The 14580-nt window shown below is 49.7% G+C and overlaps 3 protein-coding genes across 3 annotated transcripts; 1 reads left to right on the forward strand and 2 right to left on the reverse strand.

The window, feature by feature from the left end:
• N7509_009462 (uncharacterized protein) lies at positions 1 to 3930 on the forward strand (the record flags this gene model as incomplete). Its single annotated transcript, XM_056634099.1, has 9 exons — positions 1 to 77; positions 138 to 1724; positions 1779 to 1947; positions 2011 to 2019; positions 2066 to 2695; positions 2755 to 3123; positions 3184 to 3311; positions 3363 to 3466; positions 3530 to 3930. 9 exons carry the CDS (start codon positions 1 to 3, stop codon positions 3928 to 3930), a joined length of 3474 nt encoding a protein of 1157 aa, XP_056484719.1.
• A 3367-nt stretch (positions 3931 to 7297) lies between these two features.
• Positions 7298 to 10455, reverse strand: N7509_009463 (CheY-like superfamily; the record flags this gene model as incomplete). Its single annotated transcript, XM_056634100.1, has 2 exons — positions 7298 to 8819; positions 8879 to 10455. 2 exons carry the CDS (start codon positions 10453 to 10455, stop codon positions 7298 to 7300), a joined length of 3099 nt encoding a protein of 1032 aa, XP_056484720.1.
• A 1186-nt stretch (positions 10456 to 11641) lies between these two features.
• hsp60 (chaperone ATPase HSP60) lies at positions 11642 to 13618 on the reverse strand (the record flags this gene model as incomplete). Its single annotated transcript, XM_056634101.1, has 3 exons — positions 11642 to 13172; positions 13239 to 13381; positions 13511 to 13618. 3 exons carry the CDS (start codon positions 13616 to 13618, stop codon positions 11642 to 11644), a joined length of 1782 nt encoding a protein of 593 aa, XP_056484721.1.
• Positions 13619 to 14580: the final 962 nt, after the last annotated feature.

Here is a 14580-nt window from a genome sequence, read left to right on the forward strand (position 1 = left end):
ATGTCTCGGTCCACAACGGGGTCGACGCGTCCACCATACTTCGATCACATACTTGCGACTCCTGAGACCAACGTTGAGTAAGATCCCCCGCAGGAACGAACCTGAAAAGCAACAACCTACTAACTACGTCTTCTTAGCATCGTCGCCGTCCCACCCATCGGTGCGCATCATAAGAAATCGTGGACGGCGCAAGGCTCGCGATCACCATGGCTAGGAAGTGAATTCTTGGGTTATATGCCGAGAGCGCGAGTGCTGCTGTATAACCATGGCGAGCTACGAGAGCACGACAAAATCGAGGCTCTGGGACAGCGACTGCTGAATACTCTTTTGACTGAACGTAAAAGTTACAGCCCCAGCCGGCCCATCTTTTTTATCTGCCATAGTACAGGCGGCCTCGTGGCAAAGGCTTGCCTGGCTTTAGCTTCACGGGCCGAGCCGAACCAAGCTATCCTCACCAGCTGCCATGGAATCGCCTTCTTCGCAACTCCCCATCAAGGATCGAGCTATCTCTCGGCTAACGAATATGCTCCGAGTATTCGCCGACTTCTACACCTCGAATGGGATCTCCCCTTGTCTCTGAGGGAGCAGTTTCGCCCACGATCCGCTCGACTATGGCACCTTTCCAACATGTTCAAAGCCCTGTCTGCTGATATGAAGGTTTGGTCTTTCCTCGAGACGGTTGATTCTACGCTACGCGTTCAAGACCCGGAAACCTCCAAGTACATGGAGTTGCATGCTCCGATCACATCGATTCGTTCGGGTTTGTTAAGCATTGAACATGAGACCGAGATCCCTATGGCAACTGACCACGCGGGGACTGCTAAATTTCAAGGCCAGGACTCTGCTCGCATCACGTTTCTCTACGAACTGAATGAAGCGGTAACTGGAGCAGTGAGACTATCCAAGGAACCAGATACACCTCTACGCGTTGAACGGGAAGTCATCGTTCAAGTGAACGGCTTCTTCGAGGATACGGCACTTGGGGTTAGCGATGAAACTCCACTCAAGATGTGGTCAGCACGGGTCTCTCTGGAGGACTATCTTGCGCGTGGTCCATCGGCATGTCTTCGAGAACGTTTGAAGCGTATTCAGCCTGGTGGTTTTGATGACTCCTCCATCAGTAGCTTTGACAGCCGTCACTCATTTCCGCATATTGTTCCCGGTCCGGATGAGATGGGTGGTGATGAGACTCATGAAAGCACGGAGCAACCCCAGGTTCCCCAAGAAGAAAACGTGAGACAACCACGACCAACGGTGAGACAAAGCCGAAGCTACATAGACCCTTCATATCAATCTCCTACTATCCATATTACCGAGGCGACAATGGATGGGTATTTCGACACAGGCAGCTCACCAAGTGAAGCTTCACCGCCAGAAGAAAGCCCACGCCGTAACTCTATCGGCAGAGCTCTAGGATTGATCCCATTCACTAGGGCTCATAAGCGTAGTAGATCTGATAGTAGCTCACGAGCAAGTAGCTCTCGGCCACCATCGAGCTCAGCATCCCCACAGCGACAATCGGCTTTCTTAGCCATACCACCTTCGACTCGAGACCGCATAAACCAAGATGCAGAGGCTCCGGATATACCTCGCTCAATTCCTCGCTTTGATCGTCCAGAACCAGATACAGAAAAGCTACTGTGGATTCACGTCCCTTATACCCATACCGGGTGGGTATCCCAAGTGATCCGGCGTGCATGTGAAGATCGCGATGAACCGAATTTGTACGTGCGTTCTACTTCATCGAGCTGTAAAACCGAAGCTAATGACAAATATAGTGTGAGAAAGTTTATTAATGATGAGAATTGGTACCTGAATCTCAACAGGGCTCGCCACCTCGAGCCCCATGCGCGATTTGTGAGACCACAATGCGTACATTCCAGACAGATGGATATCTCCCACGGAACTGATTCTGATGAATCGGAGGATCCTCAGCTTGCTTTATATGTAAGTTTAATAGTGATCACCACCATGCCCGTCCAAGTTTCTAACTAACGTGCTACTTTCTAGTCTCCATATGTATGTCAACCTTTCTTACATATCTTGCACTGCTAATATTTTGTAGCTTCATTGGGATACATATCGAAACTTAATTCAGCGACGAAAGGTGGTGGAAGACCGGCTTCGACAAGGGCGTTCCCGACCGGTGCCCAGTCGAATTGCAAGGTCAAGTCTAGAAGCCCAACTCATCTGGCAGTATCTGGGCTGTGAACCACCAATTCACTTTCGACGGACGCTAGATCAATTCGGATACCCTAACCTTCGCTCTACAGTCGCTAGAGATGATGACCAAATGCTCTGGAAACGAACTCGGAAGCCGGCTCGGCTTGACGCACAACTTCGAGCTTATCTGGAAGCTGCAGAAGAAGATGGAGAAGACACCGAGCCTACTGAGTTCATGGATGGCAATGTGTTGATGGTCGATCAACTTTGGATATGGATTGTTGACCGAAAGACTGTTGTCACATTCTTTCCTAATCAGGAGGCCACAACATCCGAAGGCAAACTCTATGAACAGTCGAATCTTCATAGCAGCATTTATAATGAGCTAAATGGGGATCTCGCACGCCGATTTGAGACGGCGGGTGATCTTGCAGCTCTTATAATGTTGCACGCTACGACAGTTCTTCTCGATAAGACTCTTCATCACGACCTGCAGGTGCTGCGTATCTTCGAAGAATCCATCAGTATACTAGTAAGTACCGCCCCTACAAAAGCCCTCCGAGCTTGCCTTTCAAGCTCTAACCAAAACAGACCGAATCCGTCACAAAGTCTTTCAAGCGTTTCCGAAATCGTGGCTTCACGAATCGGCCAGCCGACCACGACAGAAATCCAGATGGTAGGATAATGACGGCAGGTCAGCGCGATCAGCGAGACCGCCAAGTCGCACGGCGAAACCGAGACGATTTATCTGTTCTTCTTGAGCTCCGGGATATTGAGGATGAACTTTCGACCATCTTGAGGCTTCTCGAACAGCAAGACTCGGTGATAAAAAGCATGAAAAGGTATTTCAACCGCAAAACCTACGGCAAGGTATTCTTGGACATGGCGCAGTCTAGGATCGATGAATATCGCACCCAGATTGAAGATATGAAGTCAAATAGTCATACCGCGCAAAAGGCTGTACGTACTAATTACCCCCGGGGCTTGTGGTTGATTGTCAATTTTTGCTGACTCTGCCAGGTGGAAACTCTCCTTGATCTCAAGCAAAAACAGGCAAACGTGGACGAGGCTAAGATGGCCCGGTGGCAGGCTGAGGTAACTCAGAACCAGTCGAGATCCGTTATGGTGTTTACCATCTTCACTGTCATGTAAGACACTGTCCCTTTGGCTCAATTTAGTTATACTGCTGACCTTTGAAGATTTCTTCCACTGTCTTTTTTTACATCTTTGTTTGGTATAAACGCCCGTGAATGGAGTGGTGAAGCTACCAATCTCACATTGGCAACAATGCTGGAGATAGCTGGTAAGACAATGGCTTTTATCCCACTTTCTTTTATCAACACGCACTGACACTTTCTTCTTCAAGCACCCGCATCCCTTGCTATAATCGGCTTGTCTCTTCTCATGGCGTTCAGTGAGAAACTGCGTGGAGCGGTAAGAAAGTTCCATAAAATAGGCTCGGGTCTATTAAAGGACTTCTTGGTGCTGCCTACAAAGTCTTTCCTCCATTGGCAATCCTTTAAGAGCAAAGTACCCACCGTGGCAGTCTCTGACGACTCGACCATGCGGGAGAGATTCGATCGATATATGGGCTATGAGCGTCACAGGGTGAAGTTTGACGAGGACTTTTGGCAGCGACGCCAGAAAAATGACATTCCTCTTGCTATGTTGCAGCAACACACCCGGGGGGTAGGAGGCTCTAACGAGCCTGATATTATGCTTTCTGCTCTTGCTGAAAAGGCAAGGCGGAAGAAAGAGGGTGTCTGAAATTGTAACTAGTAGTGCATAGATTTTCCAGGAATGAATAGTCAAAATTGACCATCTTATTCCTATCGAAGATATTTTCTGCCCAAATTTAATTTCATTCTTCTTATACTTTAAAAGAAATGATTTCTTCAGGGCTTTTTAGTGCTGAGGCCTCTGAGGCCTGCGGCTCAGTCAGCCCACATTGCTTGGCGTGCTTTGTGTTGCGTTTGTCCTTTGTAGTAGCAATAATATTTAGTGTTAGCCATTACTTTGAGGACTTTCCCCTCTCACATCATTATATCTATCCAACCATTTCCAATTCATTTCCACCACTCCTATATATCTAATACTTGCTAATTTCACGAAGGCGTACCGACCGTTGACTATTATGACGCCCAGCCTGAGCACTGTAAAAGTGGACCAGCAGCATTGAGGAGATGGGTCATATTGGGCGACTGGAGAGCAGCATAATATCTCAACGAGTCATTTCGGGGATCGGAAGGTTCTCTCGTTGGGAGGTACTGCGAATTTTTGGAACAATATGCCCTTCGGGAAATGAAATGCTGAGCAAGTCACTGGAAAGCTAAATCTTCTTTTACAATGATACGCCAATGTCATGGTGCAGCAAGAAGCAATCCCTTGTGGCAACGTCTTCAATAGTTGCTTGATTCGCATCCAGGATAAAGCCCTATAACTACCTCTTTGTCAGATAGTAGTAGTAGCTTTCTCCTACAACACCACTCATCCCTTTCCCCTCGCTAGTATTAGGCGACTCATCAGAGAATGTTCAGAAAACATGCATCGAAAGTTTTCAGAGCTCATTTACTCGGGTTTTGGTTGTCGCACCAGAGAAATCGTACAGCTAAGACCTCTCCAGAAATGGCACAAAGTAAGCAGGCATGACGCCCGTTAGCCAGAACATTAGCTAATCTCAATAGCGACGAACACGCCTTCGAAAATTTGCGTTGTAAAGGTATGAAACAGGCGATGATTATCCGGTCCAGAAAATTGAAAAATTGAAAATTGAAAATACCACTGGCACTGTTAGCCCAATGGTGGTTTGCAAGACCTGTCTGTGATCTAGTAAATTAGTCCACTGCGACATATGATATTTCGTTCAATCTATTACTTCTAGGGCCCCGTTTCAATCCAACATGTCTTATAATTACTAAGTACGCTTTGCGGTGAAATATAACTTTGAAGCCGCATTTCTAGATAGTCCAATCCTTCGGGAGAAAAAGGGCTTATTCTCTGGTTCCAAGTCAAATCCCGCTTAGTACGGGGATTCACTGAAGCGAGAATTTCCCGAATTTCCCGCATTTCCCGCATTCCGCCCGAACTCGCCGATCATCATTCACGCATTCTCGGATATAGCGCAATTGTAATTAGTTTGCAGCATAATCGTGGCCGACTAGGCGGGCTTGCTAGGAAGATTCAAAAATGAAGCTCAGAACATGACAAATATAATAGTATTTCTTCTATTCCATCTCATAAATTTTGAAAGTTATATCATGTGTAGTCAGTAATCTATCTCGAATGATCACGATATACGGTTGAGGTATCTCAATTGACTACTGGTATTTTCAAACGTTTGAGGATTATAATCCAGATTCCAATCGAAATCACAATCTTTGACATCTGGGCCCGATTATGTCCATGAATCCTTCGAAAAGGCGAAGTAAATGGGCCGCAGTCAGACTATAGTGCATTGATAGCAAGGGAGGGATTAAACGGTACCACGCTGCGTGAAAATAACAAGCACCCTTCTACCGGAGACATTCATTCTGGCGGCGAGGAACGACCAGACGTCGTAGAATGCTTACGTGTAATAACCTCTCGAAGATAAACATATGCCATAGCCACCTTGTTTAATTACGCACCAGATTGCACAAATTAGGAGTCCAGCTAGGGGGATCTTCTTTGGCGGTGGGGACACATGAATGCCACTACCCGATTAAGGAATCAGGGCTTAGATGATAAGACCAGTGATAACAAGGGATAAATTTGATAGGAAGATTAATATCTACCCTAACTCAATAAATACAGTAATTCTTTATGATGTTTTGGGCCTCTTGGATGCGGTTCTCTTGAAGCCCAGAATAGGGATTTGAACGACCATAGGCGATACAAATTCAGATCTTGTTGTCCGTGAATCCCTTGATCTGGAATCCTAGTAGCTTGGGAATTTTTGATTTCGCATAGAGTCCTGCTGGGGAAATGCGATTCATGACAACGCGTTATCAGTGAAATCGAATTCATTCATTGGTCTCGGGGTCTGGCATGCCGACAGGCTTGGGAAGATCTCATGCCACAGGGACCCCCCGACTGACGTACTACTACTAAAATTGCACTCGTTATTTTTCATATATCATCGCGCAAGACCTGTCAGAAATGGCGTGATATTATCTAGTCGGAGAGATAACTTGATCTACTTCAGTGCTCATATCATGGCAACCTGCATAGTATGTACTACTGTTCTCTACCAACTACCAGATCCGAAACCTAACCCTTTTATTTATTAGGAGAAGTCCGATATTTCAATCAACTCCGATTCAAGTGGTTACACTGATAGTAATGGTCATCCTGAAAAGGTTCCCTCCGAGTCTGTTAAAGACAGCTCGGCTTCATGGACCCATGCACTGCTAGCTCTTTTAGTCGTGTTCTCCACGCAAGGATACTTTAATTCTTTCGGAACATACCAAGCCCCTGACGCCTCGTTTCGGTGGTGCTTTGATCAGGCCCGGATTTTAGCAGTGTTCCGTATCGGCATTCGGCTTCCGAGGTTCTGCCGGTGGTCGAGATCAAGCCATTCAAGTTCGTTCAATCTTTGAGCCAAAATTCCTTTACTCTGATATACGAGAGTCAACATCTTCCACGATTTCTTTCTTTTTCCCATCCACGCAGGGGCTTAATGCATCAGGTTGACAGGAAACTTGAAAGACAACTTGAACTTTATTGGTAAATGGAGACAGAATACAATCTCACTACTATTTCATAGATATCTTCATAACCTACATCGTACTAGTATGTTGAACTTGAAAGAGAGACAGAAAATTCAAAACAGTCAGAAGAACCCCGCAACACCATCCATGCGCATATCAACTTAATGTTTTCTTGGAAAGAGCTTTTCTCATTCCCACACAACACCAGGCTCCACGTATGGGAAGTAACAAAACCAGAATCCCTAGATAAAGGAAATCAAATTCACGAAAAGGATATAAATGTTGTTGAATAGGACGAAAACAATGCTTGGCTTTACCGATCGGTGGAAATACCGGTGACAAATCGAGAGAGGGACAAGGAATGAAAATAAAATGAGACAAAAGGGTAGAAGAACTGATATGATTCCCAGATGATATGATGTGATGTGGAGTGGCGATGCCGAAATTTAGTGTTGCATCATGTCGGACGGTTCGGCCGCTTGCGAAGGCAGGGATGTGATGTTCATCGCCGCGCACTTGAGAATCGTCTGCATCATTATATTACCATTCAACGGCTTGGAGAGATAATCATCCATGCCCGCCGAAAGACACTTATCCCTATCACCCATCATGGCGTGGGCCGTGAGTGCAATAATAGGCGTGCGTGGTAACGTGTTCACTTTCTCGTATTGTCTGATTTTATTCGTTGCCTCGAAACCACCCATCACGGGCATTTGGATGTCCATGAGGATCACGTCGTACCGGTGGAGCTTTACTTCTTTGACGGCTTGTAAGCCGTTTTCAACGACAGTCACGTTGTGGTTGTCCTTTTGTAGGATTCGCACGGCAACTTTTTGGTTGACGTCGTTGTCTTCGGCGAGGAGGATGGCTAGGGATCGGGTGAAGCCTGATGAAATGCGGCTGGCGCGATTGCCCAGGGCGGGCAGGATGCCGTTCCAGAGGTCTATCGATCGGCAGGGGGTGGTTATGTAGGAGGCGATGCCGAGCTCGCCGGCTGATTTCAGGAGAATTGAAATGGCGGGAGCCATGATTGCTAGGGGTATTGAGGAGAGATTTGAGCAGATGCGTAGTTTAATTGCTGTGTCGACGGTTGATACGATGATTGCATCGATGGCGCAATTCCAGTCTGCTCCTGGTTGGCCTGGAAGTTGTGAATCGGGTATGATTACTGGCTGGAGGCCGAGTTCCAATAACATCTGGGCAGCGGGGAAGTCTGGCAGTTGACCATCGTCAACGTATAAGACTCGGCGATTTTTGTAAGGAAGTAGTTGCTCTGCAAATCCGGTTGGTTGTTCGGCAACCTTGACCCGACAAGTGAAGGAAAATTTGCTTCCCTGGCCTAGTGTTGAGGTAACCCATATATCACCACCCATTAGAGAAACAAGACGCTTCGAAATTGCAAGCCCTAGGCCTGTTCCTCCAAAGCGGCGAGTCATTGAGCCATCCGCTTGCTGGAATTTGTCGAAGATGAGACCAAGCTTGCTTTCTTCGATTCCAATACCTGGATCTGCAACCGAGAACTCGAACATAGCCTCGTCTGGCTGGAGATCATGATTCTGAACACGCCTAACACAGACCTTGATCTCGCCGTGATCGGTAAACTTGATTGCATTGCCAACCAAGTTCAACATTACTTGGCGTAGTCGATAAGCATCGCCCAGAAGGTAATCAGGCACGTTTCCATCAACAATGCATGCCAGGCTCAATGCCTTTTCATTAGTCTCCACTGTTAGGGCTTTGAGTACGCCAAACACGGTGGAGCCAAGACTGAAGGGCATTTTCTCAATGTTCATGTGGTTGGCCTCGATTTTTGAAATATCAAGAATGTCATCGATGATGGTCAACAAGCTTATGGCAAGGTTGTGTACCATATCCAAGGTCTCTCGAACAGGGGCCTGAAGGTCATCCGTATCAAGGGCCAGACTGGAAAGACCAATGATTCCATTCATCGGAGTTCGGATTTCGTGACTAATGGGCTTGTTAGTATGGTTTGCACCATTTTCTTTGATCAACTTTCTACCACATACCTCATATTTGCAAGGAACTCCGATTTACTGCGATTCGCCAGCTCCGCGGCTTCACGGGCAGCCTGGTTCCGTTGGATACTGTCACGCAAACTGTTGATCATCTTATTGATCTTCTGTTTCAGATCATCCATTTCACCCGAGGCTGATACAGTAATCAGCTTTGTGAAATCACCGCTCATAGCTGCCTCAGTGATCTCTCCAAAGGCTCGGACCTGCGAGGTGAGGTTGTCTGCCATGGTATTCACGTCTTCGCTGATAGATCTCCATATACCCAGGGAACCGTCGACATTGGCCTGGCCACCAAGTTTACCCCTGACACCCACATCTCTCGCCACGACTTTCAGCTCCCTCGCGAATTGGCCGAGACCATCAACCATGCTATTGATTGTCTCTTTCAAGGTCAATATTTCACCCTGGGCATGGACCTCGATCTTGGTACTCAGATCTCCGCGGGCGATTGCCTGTGTCACGTTCGAGATCTGTCTGACCTGCAGCGTGAGATTTTGCGCCATCGTATTAACATTATCCGTCAGGTCGCGCCATCTACCCTCGACATTTTCGACCTGAGCCTGTCCACCCAGTGTGCCGTCCGTTCCAACTTCTCGTGCCACCCGGCTCACCTCAAAGGCGAATTGATTGAGCCGGTCGACCATGGCGTTAATGGTAAGTTTTAAATCCAAGATCTCCCCCTTCACATCGGCAGTCACCTTCATCGTCAAATTACCACGAGCAACGGCCGTTGTGACCTTCGCAATCTCACGCACCTGCTGCGTAAGATTCGAAGCCATGATATTCACATTATCAGTCAAACTCTTCCACGTCCCCTCGACTCCATGAACAACCGCCTGTCCACCAAGCGTTCCATCCGACCCAACCTCCCGCGCAACGCGACTAACCTCAAAGGCAAATTCTCGCAGCTGATCCACCATCGAATTGATAATGTTCTTCAGCAACAGGATCTCCCCTTTGCAATCCGCTTGCACCTTCCTTGTCAAATCTCCCTTCGCCACAGCCGTGGTCACAGTCGTGATATCGCGAACTTGAGTCGTCAAATTATTCGCCATGGCATTAACATTAACCGTCAACTCGTGCCAAATTCCTTGAATACCCTCGATCCTGGCCTGACCACCCAACACCCCCTCCGTACCAACTTCCCTCGCGACCTTCGACACCTCCTGACTGAAAATCTGCAACTGATCCATCATGGTATTGATAGTTTGCTTGAAGGCCGCGATATCGGGCGACATTTCAAGCGGGTGCATGCGTGCGCGCTGGGATAAATCGCCGTGAGCGACTTGGGTGACGATTTCACCGATAGCGCGGAGTTCTTTGTGAAATGCTTCATTGATGTGTGTGGATTTTCGAAGCTCGTTGCGGAGGGCGGAGCATTCGTGCTCGACCTCTGCGATTGCGCTGTGGGATTCGCGACGGTAGATCAGCTCGTCTACGATTAGTGAGATGAATTCTCGCGGTACGGAGACTTTGGGGGTTTGTTGGTGTTGGAGGGCTGCGCGCGCTTGAGATAGGTCTGCGTCGCTGACCAGGGTTGGTCGGCCCATGTCCACCAGTGCCGCCATGGTGACGGGGTGACTGGGAACTGAACTGGGCTGGGGAGATGAGGAGAGCACAGTTGAGCAGAGTCAGCCGGAATAGATGGGGTTCAATCAATAAAGTGACGACCTCTGCGTCTTTGTTTCAGCTGCAAGGGGGTCAGTGGGGGGAAGGAGTACAAGACAAGAGCTTCGATTGAACTGAGGGGGAGGGGGAGGGGAAAGCGAGGGGGGGGATTGCAGTGGAAGCTGACTCTGAAGAAATGAAACCTGGGGGTGGGCCGATCGAGACGCACGATAAATGGAGAGCAGCCCCGAATAGCAGAAGGTTTGGTGTTGTCTGGTTCGGTCTGGAGTAGAGTGGAGTGGAGCGGATAGACAAGCGATCTGACACATGAGCATAAAGAAGTACTGAATCCGTACTGATCAGTACTGCGGTCTCACGCGCTGTCTCCACCGGTCACAGGTGGTGACACCGGTTAACCAGTCTGTTAAAAACAGAAAAATAGATAGCGGAGTGGAGAGGAAGCAGGTGAGCAGGTGTGACGAGGGGGGAATGGGGTGAGAAGGTAAAAGGAAGAGACAAACGAGGAATGAGGCCGAGTGGCAATGCCAGATTAAGTCTAGACCGCAGCGGGCACTCCGCACTCTCCTGGCTGGAATTGCCGACGGGCGTGACCAATGATCCCACGCCTGACCCATCACATTGGAGAACTTGAAATTCCACCACGGGAAGCTATGGCAGGGGGAGTAGCAGTGAGGCTACATCCGAGGTACAGAGCTACAGAGCTACAGTACAGTACGGAGTAAAACTAGACTATTTGTATACTTAACAACGTTGCAGATCGGGCGGGTCGATCTGGTCCACCAAGAACCGCACAAAGCGCAACGATCCACCATACCCAATAGGAGACAATGAGAATGCCGATCAGAGATGCATTAAACGTAGATAAAACAGTATGATACATAGTTGCGCCGGAACCTTTTTTCGAGCCCCAGGAGAAGAGTGGAGAGGAATAAGAAACAGCACACAACACACACAAGAATACAGGTATAGGAAAAGATCAAAATAAAAAACACATTACAAGAGTTCCAGGGCCGTCGAGGGTCGGACGGCGATGCAAGAGATCAAGGGGATCGGAAATCATCATGGAGACACATGGAGACACGAGGGAGATGGGGAGGAGGGATGAAAGATAAGAGACGAAGGCGTTTAGAACATACCACCGCCCATGCCGCCCATACCACCCATACCACCCATGCCACCGGCGGGGGCAGCAGGGCCCTTCTCCTCGGGAGCATCGACGATGACAACCTCGGTCGTACCGAGCAGGGAGGCAACACCGCTGGCGTCAACCAGACCAGTGCGGACAACCTTGAGGGGGTCGACGATACCGCTGGCGATCATGTCAACGTACTCGCCCTTGGAGCTGTCGAATCCACGGTTGAAGTCCTTGGCGAACTCGTCGGTGAGCTTGCCGACAATGACGCTACCCTCAAGACCGGCGTTCTCGACGATAGTGCGGGCGGGGCGGGTGATAGCGCTCTTGATGATGGAGACACCGAGCTGCTGATCGAAGTTGGCGGGCTTGACGTTGTCCAGGGCGTTGGCGGAGGCCTTCAGGAGAGCGGTACCACCACCGGGGAGGATACCCTCCTCAACGGCAGCGCGGGTGGCGTTCAGGGCATCCACGACACGGTCCTTCTTCTCACCAACCTCAACCTCGGAGGAGCCACCGACCTTGATGACGGCGACACCACCAGAGAGCTTGGCGAGACGCTCCTGGAGCTTCTCCTTCTCGTACTCGGAGGTACCGGGGTCGGCCATGACGCCGCGGATCTGCTCGCAGCGCTGGGCAATGCTGTCCTTGCTGCCCTCACCGTTGAGAATGATGGTGTCCTCCTTGGTGATGGTGATGGCACCGGTGGTACCGAGCATCTCGGGGGTGAGCTTCTCAAGCTTGATGTCGAGCTCGTCAGTGAAGACGGTACCGTTGGTCAGAACAGCCAGGTCACCCAGGATGCTCTTGCGGTTGTCACCGAAGCCGGGGGCCTTGACGGCGGCGACCTGGAGCTGTCCGCGCAGCTTGTTCAGGATGCAGACGGCGAGAGCCTCACCCTCGATGTCCTCGGCGATGATGACCAGAGGGCGGCGGAGGGTGGTGGAGGCCTCCAGGGCGGGGATGATGTCCTGGACAGCGGAGATCTTCTTCTCAGAGAGCAGGATCAGGGGCTTCTCGAACTCGACCTTCTGGGACTTGGGGTCGGTGATGAAGTAGGGGGAGGTGTAGCCACGGTCGAAGCGCATACCCTCGGTGACCTCGAGCTCGTCCTCCACGGTCTTGCCCTCCTTGACGGTGATGACACCCTCCTTTCCGACGCGCTCCATGGCGGTGGAGATGAGCTTGCCGATGGCAGTGTCGCCGTTGGCGGAGATGGTGGCGACCTGAGCGATCTCCTCACCGGTGGTGATGGCACGCTTGTTCTCGACGAGGTACTGGACGGCGGCCTCGACGGCGGCCTGGATACCGCGGCGCAGATCCATGGGGTTGCAGCCAGCGGCGACGTTCTTCACGGTCTCGGAGAAGATGGCACGGGCCAGAACGGTAGCGGTGGTGGTACCGTCACCAGCAGTCTCGTTGGTCTTGGAGGCGACATCCTGGAGGAGACGGGCACCGAGGTTCTCGAATTTGTCCTGCAGAGTAACAGCCTTGGCGACAGTCACACCATCTAATCGAGTTAGCCTTTTTTTTTTTATTTCCCGTCTTCGGTTCGCGATAACACCGAGTTGCGCCGAATGTGTGACATACCCTTGGTGATCTTGGGGGAGCCGTAGGGGGACTCGATCAGGACGTTGCGGCCCTTGGGAACCCAGAGTGGAGGTAACGGCCTTGGCCAGGGTGTCAACACCCTTGAGGAGGTTGGCACGGGCTTCGACACCGAACTTGAGCTCCTGGTCGGGAAGTTAGCTAGGATGCACCGAAGGGCTTTCGGAATCAACGGAAGATGGAATCGGGGGCCATCGGAATATCGGACCGAGGACAATTGGGATTGAAGGAGTATCACGCCAAATATCACGTACCTTGTGAGCAAAACGCTGCTGCTGGAGGTTCAGGCCGGAGCGGTAGAAAGGGGCACGCTTGGAAGCGGCGGAAAGGACCGAAGTCCGGGTAGACAGAGCGCGCTGCATTATGAAGAAACAAAACAATTAAAAGGAGATGAGCAAAGAGAAAAAGAACAACCCGATTGGGGATGAAGGGTTGAGAGGAGGGGATGGAAAGAAGAGAGAGGTAGCTGGGGAGATGAAGCCAAAGTCTCGAAAATTTTCCCGGCGCTTCTTCCCCATCCCCAGACTTGGCGGCAGAAAGAGCTAGAAGGTCACGTGAATTGTTCCCGAGGTATCGGGCGGGCGGCTGTATGGACATAACCATAATTGGTAGTAGCAAGCTCATCTAGGGTAATCTATATAGGATAAAGACTCGGACACAATTTGGAATGGACTCGGTGGAATCTCCAATCACTTGAATCTTCTCATGGTTGGGTTTCAATCCGTGGTGGGAGAACCATAGTATCGGAAGGAGAACCCGATTCGACACGATAGTATATATAGTGACAACCCTAGGAAATTCTAGGTTGAAACTCCGAGTCCCATTATAACCGTGACGGCATACTAACATTTTAGGCGCACCCACCTGTGTACTGGGCTCCTGAGAATTAAATAAAGAGCCTATTCAATTGAATAAAATATCACTTTCCTAGCATCAACTGCCAGTCTAGACTGCCTTCTTGGTGTTCGGAACAAGACCGGGCCGGCACTGCCCGCCCAACAACTTTCGGTGGAGCCGATCCATCTTAGTTTCCCCGTCAACTCAGCTTCTTGCCCAGATTCACTAGTAGTTAAACGTCACGGTACTACTCCTAGTAATAACTACAGGCAAGAACGAATAACATTAACTTGAAGATCAGCATCCCCATATCATTCTTCACCTCGAAGCCTTTGATTTTTCATGCTTTATTTCGCTCTCCTAAATTTCACCGAATTGTCGTACTGCCTCCCAAACCTAAATGACTGATCTCGTCTTCCCCTGCCCCTTCTCCTAAAAGAGGCCCACAATCCCTCGTCTTCTGCATCTCCTGTATTTTCTGAACCGA

This window comes from Penicillium cosmopolitanum, assembly GCF_028827165.1.
Source record: "Penicillium cosmopolitanum strain IBT 29677 chromosome Unknown utg000009l:1.0-9042332.0:1.0-9050551.0, whole genome shotgun sequence".
Classification (NCBI taxonomy): domain Eukaryota; kingdom Fungi; phylum Ascomycota; class Eurotiomycetes; order Eurotiales; family Aspergillaceae; genus Penicillium; species Penicillium cosmopolitanum.